This window comes from Gymnogyps californianus, chromosome 1, assembly GCF_018139145.2.
Source record: "Gymnogyps californianus isolate 813 chromosome 1, ASM1813914v2, whole genome shotgun sequence".
NCBI lineage: Eukaryota > Metazoa > Chordata > Aves > Accipitriformes > Cathartidae > Gymnogyps > Gymnogyps californianus.
In genome coordinates this window covers 125,938,432-125,957,053 of record NC_059471.1, presented here as the reverse complement: position 1 = coordinate 125,957,053, position 18,622 = coordinate 125,938,432, and the positions used below count along the sequence as shown (strand labels likewise).

Below are 18,622 nucleotides of genomic sequence, written 5' to 3'. Positions count from 1 at the left end.
CAACCAACATGTCTGTATGTCCTCACCTCATTGCTTCCTGATACAAACCATATTGCTGATTATAACAGCGTTGTGTTTAAAGTAGCTGGGTTGTTTGCGCTCAGTAAATCCATTGTCTTAATTTGTGCTCTCAGAACCCAAACTTTTTTGCTTTTTAATGACTGGAAGTCCTGGGAAAAGCAAGTGATCTTCCAATGTTGTTGCAGGGTAGGACAGATTCTACTTATGCATCTTCCTAATCCCCCCCAACCTTCACTGTTCTTCACTTATCTCATTGAGCCACAAGATTTAAAAAAAGGCATGCTGCAGAGGAAGGAAAACATAATTAATTTACCCTAGAAGACTTCCCCGAAGTTACTGCACTATTTCTCCGTTGCTGCTTTGCCAAACCTGTTCATGTACAGAGTGTCTTTGAAAAGAAAAGCTGTTTGTCTTACATAATACCATTTTCATGTGTTCTTATGGTTTCTCTGTGAGGTCAGGAACAATTTCCCCTACCTCAAAACCTTTTTGGTTTTCTGAAATACTGATAAAACAACTATGTGACTTCCTCCTCTTGTCTCTGCGTTCACCTGCTGCAATGTTTGATGATACTGGTCCCAGATCCTCCCTCAAACAACTCCAGTTCATGAGTTCAATCAGGTTTCTAATGCTGATTTACAATTCACAATGTCTTTCAAGCCAGCTTTTTTTGGCTTGCTCTCCTGCAGTCTGAGAGATTTGATCCTGAAGTGTTGTGTTGGGTGGTTCTTTATTCCAGTGTCTGTCTGAGAGCTTGAAGAACTGTTGAGCCAAGTCATGTGCTTTAGAGTTGACTCACACGGAAGGGAAGAAACTTTGAGACTTGAACTTTTGTTGCTTATTGCTATATAAAAATTTCTGCTTGTCTTGTATAATTGAAAATAATTATTAATAAGCACAAGATTGCGCTGTGATACTGGGTATATCTAAAATAATGTCTTGAATATTTGTGGTTTCTCTGCATACTATATTCTCTGTTTCGTGGGACTGTGCCATTTTAAAACTATAGAGCTATGGCTTTGCCAAAGTCTTCTACCCTTAGATCTCTGCAGGGATGCTTGTTCGAACCAGCATCATCATCTACTGCTTTCTTTGAAGGGATGATTACTCACATTTGTATGGCAATCACTGTTAAGTAGATTCATGCCTTTTGTAAAAATTGTAGCCAAGATACAAAAGTGAGGGCAGGCACCTGCTTTGATAGGTCAGCTCTCTAGTCTCTTCATTTAATCATGTGTCAGCTCAGTCTATTATTCCCACATGAACACTGTTTTCCATTCTTTAAAAGCAGAGAACTAATGAGAGGGATGAAATGAAAAAGGAACTAAGTTATACAGCATAACTGCAGTTTTATATTTATTGTAATAGGAATTCTTAACTGAGTATTAGAGCTCAACTTGTTTCAGAAATATATCCCTCAAGTATTTCTTCACATTCAGAAATGATAATAGTTAATCTGTTTGCATACCTTTTTCATATTTGCTTTCCAAAATTATTTGGTGAATTAGTTTCAGAAGAGGATTTTCTGGTGAAATAGTGAATTGTAAGCAAAAGCTCTGGGCTATTTGCAGAGTGTAGGTTTGAAGCTTGAGATTTCCTGTGACTAGCATCATTTGAAAATCATGTTTCTGCCTTAGTTATGAAATGGAAGGAAACATATTAGCTGTATGGACAATGAAAATCTTTTGAATTTTGAATGGCTCATACTTTCACTGAACTGAAAGCAACAAACCCGGATTATTCAGTGCCAATGAGCAGGTGGTCATTTTGATAAAAAAGCTGGAGAAAGCTGTGACTGTTCAAATATTTGTCAAGGTTAGGAAAATTAAATTCTTCTTAGGTTCTTCTTGAGGTTATTTCTTTTCTCTGGCAATATTGGGCTTAAGTGTGGACTGCAAATGGGAGACAGATGTGAAAAGTTCCATTGCAGATGACAGAACTGTGCCTTTGTTCATACTTGGAATCTGTTATTTGAAAAACATGCAGGTAATTTCTTTCAGTAGAGAGCTGCTCAAAGTGAGCAAAATCACGGAGACCAGAAAAAATCAGAAGACTGTTTCTGCAGGTAAAAACAATATTCCAAGTGGGAATCTATTTTAGTCTCCCTGCAGCTCTGCTTTGATGATGAACTTTGTACTCAGACTAGGGGTGAGCAATATTGCTTCCTTTCACCTGTCAATCCTCCTGAAGAGCTTGTCCTTCTCCACAAATTCCAGCTTCAGAAAGTGGTACACACCAGGATTTGGAGCAAGCCAAGACCAAGCCTGTGCTTCTTCACTGGAATTTTGAAGCTACAAAATAACTTGAAAACCTCCATGGATTTTTCTAGCTGTTGCCATGCAGAAAAAGCAGTGCATTAAGCAGGAGTTAAACATGAGAAGCAGCTGGAGAAAAAGCAGGGAAGAGAGTAGGTTGGCTAGCTGCAGGGGGTGGTGGGGTGAAAAGCCACAGAATGGTATGCCCACCGGTGAATGGATGGTGGGTCTGCACCATGGTCCCTGAAACTTGTGTAGTTGGGTAGCTGAGCCCAGTGCTGCTAGCAGCCTGGCTCTGGCAATGCAGAGCTTGGAGAGGGCCACCACCCTGTCTGAAAAGGGTATCTTTTTGCTTCCAGTACCTGAGTAAAGGCTAAGTAACAGCTGTGGTACAGACATACTGTGTATGCCTGGTGGTCTTTATTTACCTGGCGATGTGAGGAGCCCCCCTCATTACAGAAACCCCATTGCTTTGGGAAAAAGCAGTGTGTAGTAACTGCTGTGTTCCCTGAGGGGAAGCGCAAGACCGAATTGAGTTTTCAAGTGGGAAAGTGTGGGAGAAAGCAAGTTTTAATCTGGAGGGCATTGTGCTGCCTATGTGACTTGTAACATTTGAGGATACTGAATAGAAACCAGGTTATGCAATATTCTGTTGTGCACCAGTGTAATCAAACACTAGCCTTGATAAGGAAATAAGTTCCAGTGAAGCAGATAAATTGTTTATTTATGCTTTAAAACCAAACTTCATTAACCAACATACACACTCAAACTGAGATGAAGGATGAAAACAACATAACAGTGAATGGCTTGGCAAGAAGGTGACTCTGCTGCATTTATTTCTCAACCTGAGAATGTGGGGACCATCAGTGACCCTGAAAGTCCGTGCTATGGGCTTCAGCATTCCTTCCTTCCCAGAGCAGGAGCATAAGGAGGAGTCAGCTACAAGCTACACCTGTAGGCACACAAAGTATGACAGAAAGTTAAAAGTAGTTTCTGTTATTGGGCATGAACACCCCACAAGCTGTCCAGCTTGGGAAGACATTACCTGTAGAAACATGTTGATGAATGATAGTTTGTGGTTTTCAAGGAGGTTTTTATATATATATGTGTGTGTATATCTGTATCTGTACATCTATATCTATGTCTTTTTACTCTTCCAGAAAAGAAGCAGCTGATTTCTATGTAGACCATCAATCAAAACCTTTTTATAAGTAGGTATATCAATTTCAGCTTGACATATATTAAGCGTATTTGTTGAATGCACAGGATTCATTTACCACATTTGGTACTGCAGGACCATGGGAAAATCAGAACTTGTCTTAGTTGAGTGGAGCCCTTTGCAAAGTATGCACCCTGTTCATCTTCCTCCAGGGACAGATCCTTATTTCAGCTATTCAGGGTTTTAACTCACACTTTTTACAGCCTGATGATATCTGGGGAATGTCTTTGGTCTCTCAGAAGTGAAAATGCTCCTAGCAAGTCGAAACCTCACAGCCAAGGGAAGGAGCATCTTTAGGATCAGGGTGGAGCTTGCAGGTAATGAGAACTAGGGGGAAACACTTAGCTGTGAGAATTGATTTGGTAGCAAGTACCTCAAATCATAAGTAACTGAAAGGATAGTGCACGGGGCAGTTGTTTACTGTACTGCCACCCTTGGACAAAATGTCAAACTTCCATGATGCTAGACTGCTCCACCTAACATGAAAAACCTTAGTCTTTCCATAGCTGACCAGATTGATGCTTATGACCCAGAGGTTGTGTCATTTCTACTTTGCCTGAAAGTGCCAACAACCAACTTTCTTTTCCTTCCTCTGGATCTGGCAGCGTGCCTCTTTTAGGAAGAGGGTGCACCTCTGCCTTGTGTTTTTCAGCCATGTTGGAACCTGGGTTGCACTGACTTGGTCAAAAGACCTGGTTTCAGTACTGTCATGAAGTGCTTGAGTATTAGGATCTGCCAGGTGCTCTCCTGCGACAGCAATTGATTTATTCTGGGTCCAAACTCAAGCCCTTCCTGGAGACATGGTCCCAGGCTATGTCTGACCATGTTGGAGATCAGAGGAAGATTTAGAATTGCCTTTTCTTTGCTGAGTAAGCCTGCTTGAATATGTTGATAAATAAGCAAGAATTTTGCCTGTAGTGTTATTTCACAGATGTCTATCTACACTAATGGTAATTATCTGAGGAACTGTAGCCTTTGTCCACATCAGACAGGCACAGGAACTGTGCCTGTCTCCCATCCTACAGTCCTATTGGCTACATCTTCTGTATAGGATTTTTCTCTAAATTAGAAACAAATAGTTATACAGCATTACAAATCAAATAGAACAAGAATCTTCAAGGCACTGAAATGTAAAATCTCTGACTCATTTATATTTAGAATTGTATTACTTGTCTTTAAATTCAGATTTAGTTTGCAAGTTCACTAGTCAATGTAAGTCTAGTGAATAGTAAGGAAAAATAGCAATTCTGCTTTTTTGGAAAAGAATGTTTTTCATATTAAAGAATTTAATTTTAAAAATTTATTTAATATTCAGGATTAGTCTGCACAGTAAGCAGTGTTGTGGAAGTTACTTTTTTCTTGGGTGTATGTATGTGTAAGCCATTTAACTGTATCCTAAACAAGCAGTCTCTGACCAACAGAACCTGAGTTCCAATAGCTTTTCGCTGTGTAGTTTCTTTATGTTTATATAACTTTTCATGGTTTTAATATTGTTCCTTTAACAAAGAACTAGTAGGATTTCTCTTCTCTTCTTGCCCACTGATTATTGCATAAATGATCATTAGGAAGAAGATGGTTGGAAAAGCATACACATCCACAATTATAATTGCATAAAACTCTTTTTTTAAGAAAGTAGTACAAAAAGCATTGAGTCAACTTTCTCCTTTGTTGGTTCTGTCCAGACTACACAGTGAAAAGGCAGACTTGTTGGTATGCATGTTTTGTAAAGATAGAGAATTCTAGTTATGGTGTTTTGTTTAGTTTTTAAAGAGAACATTTGGGTTTCCAGTTTTGGATGGTTGTTTTCCATGTAAGTGAGGTGGTCAGGACAGGAGGCAGGCTGCTCCTGACAATCTCTTCTCCTTACTCAAATTCATCCCATTAAAGTCAGTTGACTTCTGCTTATGCCAGGATGCGATAACTCACTTTGTGATTAAGTTCCTTCTCCCCCGCAAACTTTCCAAATCTTGCTTCTCCCTTCTCTCCCACTTTGGATTTTGGCTGGGCAAAATCCATGGGAGAGATCCATGGGGCAGTGGAGCAATCCATCCTGACAGCAGTGCTGAAGTTGTCTCAGTGGGGAACACACACAAGTCATGTGTGAGAATCCTGAATTTCTGCTGTGCAGAAGAGACATGCTTAGGAATCAGTCCTGTCAGACAAATGATTAGCAGGGTCTCTTTCTGTGTTGCCAGTACTGATCTTTTAAAAATTCTTTTGAAATCTAACATACTACACAGTAGCTTGAGTGAGTTTGTATTATCTGGTTCTTTTTCTACAACCATAATAAGAAGGGAATGTCTGCACATGACCTAGTCCAACCTCCTCCTCAAAGCAGAGCCAAGTTCAAAGTTAGATCAGGTTGCTCAAGGCCTTGCTGAGTTGAGTTCTGAGCACCTCCACTGGGTCATATGTTTTTGTTGGTTTTAATTTGTAGTGTGGATCACCATGTGCTGTTTCCATTTTGCAGTGAGCTTCTTCAGTTTATAACGAGTGGTCCCATTGTTGCTATGGAAATCTTAGGAGATGATGCAGTTTGTAAATGGAAAACATTACTGGGGCCAGCAAACTCTGCAGTGGCTCAGACTGATGCACCAGACAGCATTAGAGTGAACTTCGGACATGATGGCCTAAGAAATGCAGCTCATGGCCCAGATTCTGTTGCTTCAGCTGCTCAAGTAAGTTTTTGATTGTTTGTTGACTGAGGTTTATTTTTACTTTATCTCATAACAGCTGGGTCAGGAATTCCTCATTTTTTTTCCCCACTTGAGTTCAGAACTAGTTTAGATATTCTTCATGGATCCTTTTTAGCATGGAAAAATAAACTGTCTGAAAACAGAAATCTTGTTTATCTCTGTCACAAAGGGGAACCTTGGGCACTTTGATCAGGAGAGCATGCCTGGTCATTTTTAATGTCTTCTGTACATCACAAACATTGAGTTAATTGCATAGTCTGCATAATCTACCTATAGCCTACCAATGTTGGTCATAAAAAGAAAGGGATTAAACAATTAAATCCTGTTGTGCCCTCCTGTGTTTTGCTTATCTGTTCTCCTCCACAGTCCTCACTAGTCCTCTGCCTGCAGCCTACTTTCCTCTGCTGTTACTGTTCAGAATGAATAATTATGAAAACAGGCCACTTTGTAGTGCTTTGTGTTTTGAGAGGCAATATAGTGGGCTTGGCTTTGAGGAGTTCGGTTGTCTTTTGCTTTGTTTGCAGTGTGTCTTTCCTTAGTGCTAAGAAAAAGCCCTGGGACTGAGTGATAGGTATTACCAGCATTTCTACAGAATTGAGGTGGCTATTTGTGTGCGTTGTTGTGGGGTAGATATACTGATAAATGATGGCAAGAATAAAGTTTACCTCATGATTGATTGGTATTACGTGGGGAAAAGATACCAGTTCTTGCTTCCTTGATCCTTGTCTTTCCTCTATTTAAATTGAAACAGCTGCAGTAGCACAGCTGGAGAGAGACCCGCCCTGGAATACCTAATAAGCTACCAAGTACTCTATACTAGAAAATATACGTAGAGATTATATCCTGGTGGTGAGGGCAGAGTTGGTCAGCCTCTTCTTCTGGCTGGCTGTTAGGCTACGTGGCATAGTGAGCTAACTGCAAAGTGTGGGTGGTTTTCTGCTGGTCAAGCACTCATCTCACTTATCTGCACCGTGCCTGGGCTGCTGGATCCTCTCCATGTGCCTCTGGTTTTGGCAAGAAATCATGTGCTGGACCTGAACTACTTTTTCTGCTGGCAGACTTGATGAAGATGGTACAGAGCCAGAAAGAGTTTGGATGAAATTAATCTTTTCTGATGAAGGAGAATTATAGTCAGAAAAGCCTTTGTAGTTCTGGTTAAATAGCTAGATGTCTTCATATATAAGGGTGAAAGTTTCTCTTTGTTCCTGTGTACTGCCATGACAACTGTGCCAGCTTTTGAACTGAGAATGTAGGAAAGAGTACCTATTAGCATAAAATTTTGATTAGAAGCATAAGTATGTGCTTTGGCTTAAGTTTGTTGTTCTTTTTACATTTCATTATTTTTGAAATGCTGTTTGAAGGCCCCATTCATCTGCAGCATTTTTGTGACTGTGGGATTATTTTGCTGAACTTTTGCAGGTACATGCATCTTTGTGGTGTTACTGATACCCATCTTCAATAAATCAACTAAAATTGTGAATTTAATACCCCTGTGCCTATTTTAATTTAGTAGGCCCAGTATTATATGGCTGTATAGCAGTTGCCATGGAAACTAGTTGGCTGTGTCTTACAGAAGCTTTGCTGAAAAGAAAGAAATATAAGATAAAGTGACCCAAATGAACTCTTCTGAAGGAAAACTGAAGTCTCGACCATATTTAATGAAAGTATTGTAAACTGAACAGTTAGAGTGGAAGACTGCATTGTTCTTTTGGGGGCTAAATGACAAGTGAAAGTATGCCTCTGGTGTACGCTAAGCTGGTGTCTCTCTGTAAGCCAAATTTTGGAATTTCTTTAGATCAGGAATAAAGGGAAAGGAAAAGAATTTTCTTTTCAAAGCTCCACTTGGTTATAGTTTGGCATTTCATTATCCTAGTCCTTCAGTATTATTTAATTACTTTCCTTTTATGACTTTTAATGGATAAAACAAAGTGTTAAATATTGTAAATATTTTGCTGCTTTTTCCTGGCTGCTTCTTTTAGAGTAAATATTAGTTAACAGAGTGGGACAAGGTCTTTGAAGCATGCGGCATTTTATCAGTAGATGGATGTAAGAAATTAACCCTTTTGTCTCAGATATGCCCACTTAAAATGTGGATTATTTGCTAGGAGAAAAACAAAACCCTTTTTCCTTCTGTTGAAAGATCCATTGGTTTGAATTGTATAATTGTTCAAGTAAGAGTTACAGGAATCATCAGAGTGCCATGAGCTAAAGACTTGGGAGATAGCTAAGTCTATTCCATCTGAATTGAGCTAGTAAATTAAATGAGACAATTCCAGGAAATGGCCTTTAGCACTGCTACTGTTGCACAGGAAAAAATCAGATAGATTCAGTAGTAGTATTTCCAGGATATTATTATTTCCCTTAAATAGAAATTTATCAATTCTCTTACTGAATTTGACCAATAGGTCTGAAATGGAATCTGTGTTTTGAGCATTTGACTAATGTTAATTGGCAGATTGTGTAACATATGTGAATAAATGGTATGGAAAAAGTGTGAAGTTGGCAGTGAACAGTGAAAAAATACCACTGAGGAAAGAAACCTGGCTGTCAAGCTCACCCCAGCATGATCTAAGACCCAGGCTATATGATACCTGAATAGTGATGGTGGGAAGAAAGGAAGTGATCGGAGGCAAAGAGGTTCTTTTGATTCATCCCAGAAATCAGAGCAATTGAGTTAATCAGCTTCAATTCAGTAAGATAAAAAAAAATAAAAATAGGGTCAAGAAGGCATGAGGAGTGAGTCAATAATTTTTGAAAAAATTTAGTTGTTTAAGACAAAAGGAAAAAAAATGTAAACAAACGGGATGGAGGTCAGTTTTGTGTAGGGAATAAAACATACTGAGAAATGGGTGGTAGTTGCATTTTTGCTTGTATAGTGGAAAAGATGATGTGAAAAGAGGGAAGATAAAATAAGTGTATATAGGAGTGGATTTGGGAGAGATATTGGGAAACAGAGAAAGAATTCAGAAAACTGGGAACACCTCTACCAAATGATTGTGGCAGAAGCATTTTGAATGGAAATGGATTGCGTTGCAGAAGTGAAAAGAAAGACATTGCAAGAAATATTCAAATCATGTTTTTATGATTGTAGCAATGGTGCCAGAGAGGGAAGATATATTTGAGAGAATATTATAGGGAAAAAGTATTTGTAGTGCAAAAATCTATAATTAAAGTTTACCTTCTGTGACTATGGATACTTCAAATTTTGTTACTTATGATAAAAACTGATGTACGCAGATAGATCAATCTAAAATATATTCAATTACAATTGTTTTCAGGAGCTGGAGTTGTTCTTTCCCTCCAGTGGAGGTCGTGGACCAGTCAACAGTGCAAAATTCACAAACTGTACTTGTTGCATTATTAAACCTCATGCGGTTAATGAAGGTAAGCAATGCAGATAGTGGAGGTGAAAGCAATGTGTGCTTCATGGTATCCATGATCATTCCTGTGCCCTTTTTTGGTAGAATGAGACTGCAAGAGCACAGGGTATATTTCATAGTACATGCAACTATGCAGATACGTTGTCTTTCATACACCTTTGGTATTTCTGCCGTTCAGTTCCATGAAGAGTGGGTCGTGTGCTTTCCGTGTGGATACTTGTTAATTTCAGAATAAGAAGGGAGAGGTGAAAGAAAGAAGGATAAAAATATACATGAGATTTGATGAATCTTACTGTGACAGCTTACCGTGTCCTTGCTCCTGTCTGCCCACCACACTCATCTGCTGCAGGTTAGCGTCCTCATGGCGGAGTGAAAGCTGGACGCCTGGCTATACTGCAGGGCCTTCCACTCACGCAGTAACACATTACATTAAAACTACTTATGAAGGGAGATTTGTGCTGATATGAATCTTGTTCTGCTGAATGCAGTGGGGATGGAAAGTAGAAAAGGCTTGTTTACTCTATGAAAGTGAGCCAAAGACCTGAAGCATTTATTGGACTCCAGGATGCTTTCTGTGCTGGAGAATGCCCTGTGAGCTCGCCATATGAGTTTTGGAAATGTTTAATGCCCAACTGTTACCATGCAAAAATAATCTCACTTTTGTGTCCTGTACTCAGATACAGGAGCATGTGTAGGAGCAGTGAGTGCAGTAAAATATTTTGGCTCTGGCACTGCAACAGTATTTTTGAATGCAGAATAAATATTGCCATATGAAAGCATTGAGATTTTTCTTTGTAAGATGCAGAGCACACTGCAACATTTTAATCACTTCTCTGTGGATAGCTGAAATGGAAACAGCAGAAGTGGCCATAGCAGTTTCCAGGCCTTTCACACCTCAAGTGGGATGTCTGGACAGCTTGCTGAAAAAAAAATGGCTTTCACAAGAAAGAGTCTCGCACTCACTGCTGATAATATGCTTGTTATGTCTTTGAGGCCTTGCATGGTATCTGCTACTGATAAGTCTGCCATGCAGCAGAGTGATGTTCCTTTTACAGAAATATGGGCAGCAGCTGGGACTATGATCTTACCTAAGTAAATGTTTGCAGAGGACAAACTTTTCCATGGCAGGATTGTTAGGGTCCTTAATTTGATTGTGAAAACAGCAAAGTGGATGGCTTGGGCTGTGCTTTCTTATACTTAAGATATAATTTCTATTACATATGGGGGCTCAGACTCTCTCTTAGTGAGCTCAGGTTGTCCCTTCCTACTTTTAATCTTCTTCATTTCTGTAGATTTCATAGTGCCCTGTCTGTTACTTTCTTTCTGTTTTCTTGAACTACTCAGAATTTTTCTGAATCACCAAAGGACAAATTCTGGCCCATTTTGCACTCCCCTCTGGGAATATGAGTGTCTGGAGGTGGTGAGAAAGAGGTACGGGTACAGATAAACAGAAAATGTAAGTGCACACCCAGCTTTGCAATATGAGTGCTAGAAAGACTGGACTAACGTTGAGCTTAATATCCACTATATAGTCCTTTTTCTCACACCACAGAGGGCTGGAAAGGCAGACCACAGCTGCCAAACAGCAACTAAAATTTGAAAGACAAAGCGTACCTTGTGTGAGCATTCTCTGTCCATACAGCTTTGATTACTACCCTCAACAGAATGAAGAAATCAAAACTGAATTTTCTTTTCTAAGTCAGCAAAGCGTTTTATCAATTTTAAATTAGTATCAAAAATGATGGAATTCGGGGACTGGCTATGCTTTTACCTTACTAAGCTCTGTTGTTCCTGCCTGTTTTCTCCAATGTTACTTTGAATGTTTCAAAAGCCACAGGTGCTGCAATCTCTTAAAGAGATTATGAGACTTGTAAGGAGGTCTTGTAAGACTTTCCAGAAGTCTGGCTTCTGATGGGGAGTAGGGCTTAGGGAAGGGAAGAGTCACTGTGGCTGGGTGGTGGCCTCCCTCTGGCTGAGAGCACTGGTGTGGCTTCATATTGCAACTGGACTGGTTCCATTCTGCAGTTTGAGGCAAGATTAATCCTTCTTCACAAGGGCTGCAGGAACTCTCCAACATCAGCCCGATGGGCCAGGAGTGTTGCAGGGGAGAGGATTTGGCTTTCTTAGCCTGACCTCTTCTATCTTCCTTAGTCTTTCTCGTATTCTTCTTCAGCCTGTTTTTGTGAGTAATAACAAAACTATCACTGAGTGGCATCTCTTTTGGTACGCTTGGTCTTCTTATAAAGCACTTTGCATTGTCACAGTTGGAAGAACCATGTGCAACAGAGTAGAGAGCTGTGCACTAGCTTTGCAATGGGTTTTGGAAGTCTTAATTCTGAAATTACTCTCTTATGGTTAAACTGCCTGTTTTAAAGTTGAAGGAAGCAACTTTGCCTTTGCCTTTGAGCCTTTGCCTCCTATAGATTTTAAAGCTTTTAAAGTTTTGAGCATGCTGTGTGGCAGTGGCAGGCTGTCTCTACAGAAATGCCACCATTCCGCCCTCCCTGTGCAGACTGTTTTGGAGTCAGGGAATAGCATGCTGAAAGGGTGGTTTGGGGGGACCTAACAATCTGCTGAGGAGAACTCCTAGCTGCCTGTCTGAAACAGGCAGACAAGAAGGGAGAAGCCCGGCTTTAGGGATTAGAGAGCAGAGACGTGGCAGTGGAGCAGGTTGGCCCCATGGATTGTGCATCTATAGGCAGAAAGTTTGAGAAAGGAAGGGCTGACCTATTTGGGCTCAGCCATCCGTGACAGAGCGGGGAGGCCCTGCTCATCTCATCTCCCTTTCAACGGCTGCTAGGAACTGTGTTCAGTGATACCCGAGACATTCTGGTTAAACCAGCAACATCTCCTGTATCTCAGTTGCAGTAGGTGCTATAGCAACTAGTGAGCTGCCCTTTTGGCAAAATGGCATGTAGGAGACTGTGGGGTCTTAAAAATAAGCAATTTGCTTACCCCCAGCAACAGTGCTTCTAGCTGTGGCTGTCCACCCTGCTGTTTCTGGTGGGCAGAATGTAAGTGGGAACACAGCAGCTGGAGAGGAAAGGAAATCCTGTGTGGCCATTAGTGTGAAAAGGTGGTTTGGCAGAGGCATGGAGAGGAATTTATGTGGGTCAAAGCAGCAGAGCCTCTTATACATTGCAGATTTGATTTGTGCTCCACAAATTTTCAGTATCGAGTATCTAAAAATAAACCTCTTTGCCATTTCCTATGCACTGCTGAGGCTTTGAGCTTGATTATCTAATTACCATGAATATAATCTGCTCATTACACATTTACAATTACGTGAAGTTTCACTTATGTACGTGAGCTTATACGGAGCTTTAGTCTTTCTTTCTGCAGAAACATTTGACCGAATTCATGATTTGAATTTTGCTTTCTGGTCCTTTTTCCCAGTGTTTCTTTTTCCTCCAGAGTCTGTTGCATAACTCATTCTTAGAAGGAAAAATCTTCTATTTTTCCATCCCAGAAGATGCTTTGCTTTAACCACAGCTGTAAGCTAGGAGGCTTTTCAGCGAGCTTACCTTGCTGTCAAAAGGCTGGATCTAATCTCTAGTTTATGCTGGTTAGTTCTCGCACAGAGTCCTTTCTTAGAAACTGACTTTGATTACTGTAGAGGGCTTGTAGGGTTCCTGTCCAGCAGCAAAGCAGTGGAAAATCACTGTTGGTTTTATCTCTGGCCTTGCTGACCCTCTCCTGACAGGCACACAGAAACATCTGTTGCTAGGCAGCTGCAGCAGCACAGCCCGACCACCTGCAGCAGGACCTGGCGCAGCGCTCATGCACGTGATAAGTCCTGTAAGCGAGAGTACCAAAAGTGTCTGCCAGGCTGCAGAGAAACCCTGGGGCCTGATAAAAGGTGTCAGGGGAGTTACGCAAAGTTTAACTTCAGCTGTCAAAGGTACTGGTAATGCTGGAGGGGTGGTATCGCGGGCCATCTAGGAACACGTATCATACGCGCCTCAAAGAAGTAAGGCAATAGCTATTTTGTTAGTCTGCTCTCAGCATAACGTCTTCTGTGGAGGATCAGAGATGGGAAAACAACTAGGAAGGCCACTGAAGGCAATGTAGCCCAGCGCTCCGGACTAGACAGCTTTAGCTCATTCTCTAGCGGCTCCTCCCGGTGGAGATGAAGCATTTCCCTGGCTGGCTGGAAAGTTGGCAGTGGCGAGGTGGTTGTATTTTAACTCTGAAGAGGATTTGCAAGAGCAGTCCAGTTCCTCTTTATTGGGAGCTGAAAGAATGCAAAAGCAACCTGATGCTATTCTGTGCAGACTTGTTCTGACCAGAGGTGTGTCTGGGAGATGCGACGTGGTTTGACTCCTCTAGAATCTGCCACGCTTTTCAGTGTCTTTTAGCCTCCTTCTCTTCTCCTGAGACCAGTTTTCAGTCGAGGAGGACAGTAACTAGTAAGCACAGGTCCTCAGTGTGTTGATTAGGATTGTAGGGCTTAATTGTTTAATAATTGGAGAGTTTTAGTGTGTTCTGTAACCCACTTGCTTCTTGTGCTTGGAGCGTCTGGTAATTCAGATGCAAGGTCACAGTTGCAATCATTTAGACATTCTCTTTTTGTAATTTCCCTCATGTTATTAGATCTGGAGGTATTAGCAGTAGTGCTCAGAAGCCAAAATTGTAAATGCACCAAAATGGATGAACTTCAGTTTAATGCCCTGAGGACAGTTAAGACTCGACTGTTTTGTCAGCAGAAATAGCACCTTGTAGATCACTGGGTGGGATTAACTTTAATGTATTTATGTGTAACAGTTTTGTCATGTTTACTGTAGGATAATGAATGGATGAATTTGGTATTTCATGACTGGTTTAAAGTTTCTTTGATGTGGCTTTTACTTAATTCCTTTGAAAAATGAGCAGGAAAAAAATGATGAAAGTAGTGATGATCAGGCTATGAAGGCTGAGGTCAGAAGTTTGTTATGTTTCACATTTTGTACTTAGGTTACAGCACAGAGCTTGAGAGGTGATGAAATCCTACCCTCCTTTTCTGCACTCCCAAGCTGAGACATGGGTTCTCCTAAAGTCAGAGTTTTGTCAAAAACAAATTTGGGGCTAGAACTGTACCACAAACTTGAAAAGCAAAACTGCTAGTCAGGAATTCATTGGACCTGATGCAAACTGAAAGGCCTGCCTAGAGGTAAGGAAGCCTCTATGGTCTTGAGGGCTCCTAGATGTGAGACTGGCTACCCAGACAGGTTTGTTCTCCTAGTATGTATTAAGCTTGAGATTTTGTTCTAACATTGCTGGTAAGTTAAACCCTTGTCCATCTTTTGTAATACAAAAAAATAATAATAAGTTACAGTGCTGTCTTCCACATTATTCTTCAACTAAAATTTAAGTCTCATAGAAAACAAAAGGAGCAGGAGTGGGTTCTTCCAAAATGGGAAAGATATTCTGTGGAAATGTGGTTTTAGACCTGTTCTGAGTGGATGATAAATCTTAGAGAGCACTCCTATCTTAACTTAATACCTACTGCACTGCTTTAGAAATTCATAGACCTTTATATTGATCAACAAAATGCTGCATGACAGGTAACCGTAAGAATCATATTTCCTTATTTATGTGAAGACTTAGAAAAATTTTAATTGAGAGAGTAGTTCCTTGCTCCAGATACAAACCTAACTTTGACAAGAAGAATACCAAGGACAGTAGTTCAGTCTCAAGCAGGTACAGAAACAGAGTTTACTTATGTAGGATCTCAAATGAAGTTACTTTACAAGAGAGAGTGGGGAGAGAAGGACTAAAATCCAGCATTTTAGTATGGCTGACTGCATATGACTGACTGCAAAAACTGAAGAGCTGTTCCTGACACGCAATATATTTGTTGCTCTTTGAAAGAGAGAAGGCATCACTGTGAAAAAGTCCAATTGACTTCTGTAGTGTGCTAAGTATAGTTACATGTATGTAGTTAGGAAAGGAAATAAGCTGGAAAAGAAAAAGATGGGATAGAAGAGGTGCAAATCTGTCATCATTCTCAGGACTAGGTATCTGTATCATTGTTTTTTATCATGATGATTTGTATTCATTAGATAAGATTTTTAAAAATTGTAAACAAACTCTGGAAATTGTTGGTTTTTTTTTTCACCCTGAGTTTTTAGACATAAGTTTGAGTAACTCATTGTTTTGATTTTCAGGCAACTTAGTAGAACAAGGTTTTCAGAAAGCTGTTTTCTCACACTTGAGAAAAAATGAGAAAGCAATTTTCTCATAAGTGATCTGAAAGTATATCTTCTGTCTGTGATAAGTATTCATAATAGAAAGGTAAAGTGCAGATGCTGTGGACTTCACCTCATTGTAGGCAGAACTTTTCTTTGTATCTTGTCTACAACGTTGAGTACAAAGGGGCATCAGTGATAGCCTTGATACACGTAGCAATTAGAAGTCTGGAAGGAACTATTTGAAGATAGAATCTGGAAATGGAAAAAAAAGTGGGATGAACACAAATCTTTGCAGATGCTTCAAAGAAGTACAGTGGATCATTTGAGATGTGACCTCTGGATATTCCTACATGCAATATGGCAATCTTAGTGCTGCAGTTATTTGAAAACTACCTAGTAAAGCACTATGCTTTCAGATGCAGGTGTTTTTTTGCAGATGGATTTGCTCAGGCAGAAGACATATTTATGCAAAATTAAATGCACTTTGTTTCTTATGTTTTCCTTGAATATATTATATATAGGGTGTGGAAGTGTTTGGTGGTGTCTGGTGGTGCTGGGGTTTTTTTTGTTTGTTTTTTTTGTTTTTGTTCTTTTTAGAGAAGCTAGGAAAAAGTGATTAAAATAAAAGCAACCTACTTTACCACTTTATCACTGTTTTTTAGAAAAAAAATTAGCTTCCATGAGAACAGTAGTCCATCCACTTCCATCTGTGTTTTAAATTCTTTACTGTAGTTGTAATGATGGATATTCCTTGCTTGGGATGTTTGTTTTTGAAACCAAGCCTGTGGAGTTTCTTGATTATTTGCTGCATAAACTTTTAGCAGCTTGGCATTGGCTTCCCAACTTCAACTGACTTTGGATTTCAGTGGCTACTGGGGAAGTGACATTTATTTTTTTGAAGTATGAAAGATATATTTTACATTTTGAATTGATTAAGGTAGAGGGGGAGGTGAACTGAATCTGGAAATCCTTTCTGGCAGTTTGAGCCTGGAAGGAAGAGGAGGAGGTATACTTCAGAGACAAAAACAGATCAAATGGCACAGCCAATCCTTACTGAAGCTTATAAGTATCCTCCTGCTACTGGAAAGAGAGTGTTTCCCAACAGTGTTCAGTAGACTTATATTAGTGGTGCTCCTGTTGCTGAAAATCATCTCTGTGCAGGGATGATGATGTTAACATAAAAAAAAAACCCCAAACCGTTAGGAATAAGTGTTTTGTTACTGCATTTTTGGATTTTCATTCTTAAAGGGTTAGAGAAAAGTTAATTCTAAGAGTGGTCCAGGGAATTTCAAGCTAATGAAACTTCTTTCATACCAAGGAAACTGATTAATCAAGAGTCTATAATTTCATTTAAACCACTTAGATAGTGATGATATAATGGACATTTACCAGCATGTCTTTTTTGAAGATGTCCTGGTTTCGGCTGGGATAGGGTTAATTTTCTTCTTAGAAGCTGGTATAGTGCTGTGTTTTGGATGTAGTGTGAGAATATGTTGATAACACGCTGATGTTTTAGTTGTTGCTAAGTAGCGCTTATCTTAAGTCAAGGACTTTTCAGTTTCCCATGCTCTGCCAGCAAGCAGGTGTGCAAGAAGCTGGGAGGGAGCATAGCCAGGACAGCTGACCTGAACTAGCCAAAGGGGTATTCCATACCATGGAATGTCATGCTCAGTATATAAACAGGGGGGAGTTGGCTGGGAGGGGCGGATCGCTGCTTGGGCATCGGTCAGCGGGTGGTGAGCAATTGCATTGTGCATCACTTGTCTTTTCTTGGGTGTGATTTCTTTTTTTTTGTTATATTCCTTTTCATTACTATTATTATTATTATATTTCTATTATTATTCTTAGTTAGTAGTGTATTTTATTTTACTTTAGTTATTAAACTGTTCTTATCTCAACCCACCAGTTTTACTTCTGTTTTTTCGATTCTCCTCCCCATCCCACTGGGAGGGGGGAGGGGGAAGCGGCTGTGTGGTGCTTAGTTGCTGGCTGGGGTTAAACCATGACAGAAGGAAAACATGCTTTGCTGATCTCTGAATTCCCTAAGTATGATTTCCATAAAGGAAGATAAAACAGAGCCAGATAGTCTAGTTCACTAGAATATCAGTGCCTTCGTCGAAGTCCCTTGCTGTTAGGAAACCAAAATTTTCCTTTAGTGAAGTAGTTCGTACGTTTAGATCTGTGCAGCATAGGCATCTGCATAGCTTTAAATGTTTTCCTGAACATTAGACTGGACATGAGCACATCAAATTAAAAGGGCTTTACAAGTGAAATCTTGTCACCCATCCTTGGGCCAGTTCTTGTCAATATTGTCATTAATGACTCAGATGGGGAAGGACAGAGCATGCTTGCAGTGTTTGCACATCGTACCAAGTGCCTACTGCAGTTTTGGAAGATGTGATTAGAATTCAGAACATTCCTGATGAACTGCAGAAATGAAGCAATGTGAAGAAGATGAAACTGGATATAAACAACTGCATAGCACTACCATGGAGGAGGGAAAATAAATGCACAAATATAAAATAGAGAAGAACTGGCAGGGTATCAGTGAAAGGTCTGTAGAGAAACGGTTGGAATAGTGATATATCATAAGCACAATCAGTGTTCACAATGTTGGACACTTTGTTCAGGTTCTTTTTTCAGTAGCTAATTCTGCTCAGTGCTGGTGAAAACCCAACTTGTGTACCATGTCCAGTTTCTGGGCACTCTGTTTCAAAAATAACATAATCACTGAGAGCAAAAAGAATAAGAGATTTAGCCAATGAAAACTTGAATGGTTTCATTTATTTAACCTGAGATGGAGAAGACAGGGATATACAGCTTTCTATATGTAAATTTGGAAAGTATGTACATATTTACTAATTTTGATGAAAGACGATTT

The 18,622-nt window shown here is 40.0% G+C and overlaps 1 protein-coding gene across 2 annotated transcripts in view; it reads left to right on the top strand.

Moving 5' to 3' along the window:
- The window catches only part of NME7 (NME/NM23 family member 7), a 93,471-nt gene that overhangs the window by 28,997 nt on the left and 45,852 nt on the right, over positions 1-18,622 (top strand). For both annotated transcript variants that reach the window (XM_050898655.1, XM_050898645.1), the window contains exons 5-7: positions 3,437-3,487; positions 5,966-6,173; positions 9,470-9,575. In XM_050898655.1, coding sequence (XP_050754612.1) covers positions 3,437-3,487; positions 5,966-6,173; positions 9,470-9,575 — 365 coding nt within the window. The remainder of the gene's footprint in view (positions 1-3,436; positions 3,488-5,965; positions 6,174-9,469; positions 9,576-18,622) is intronic.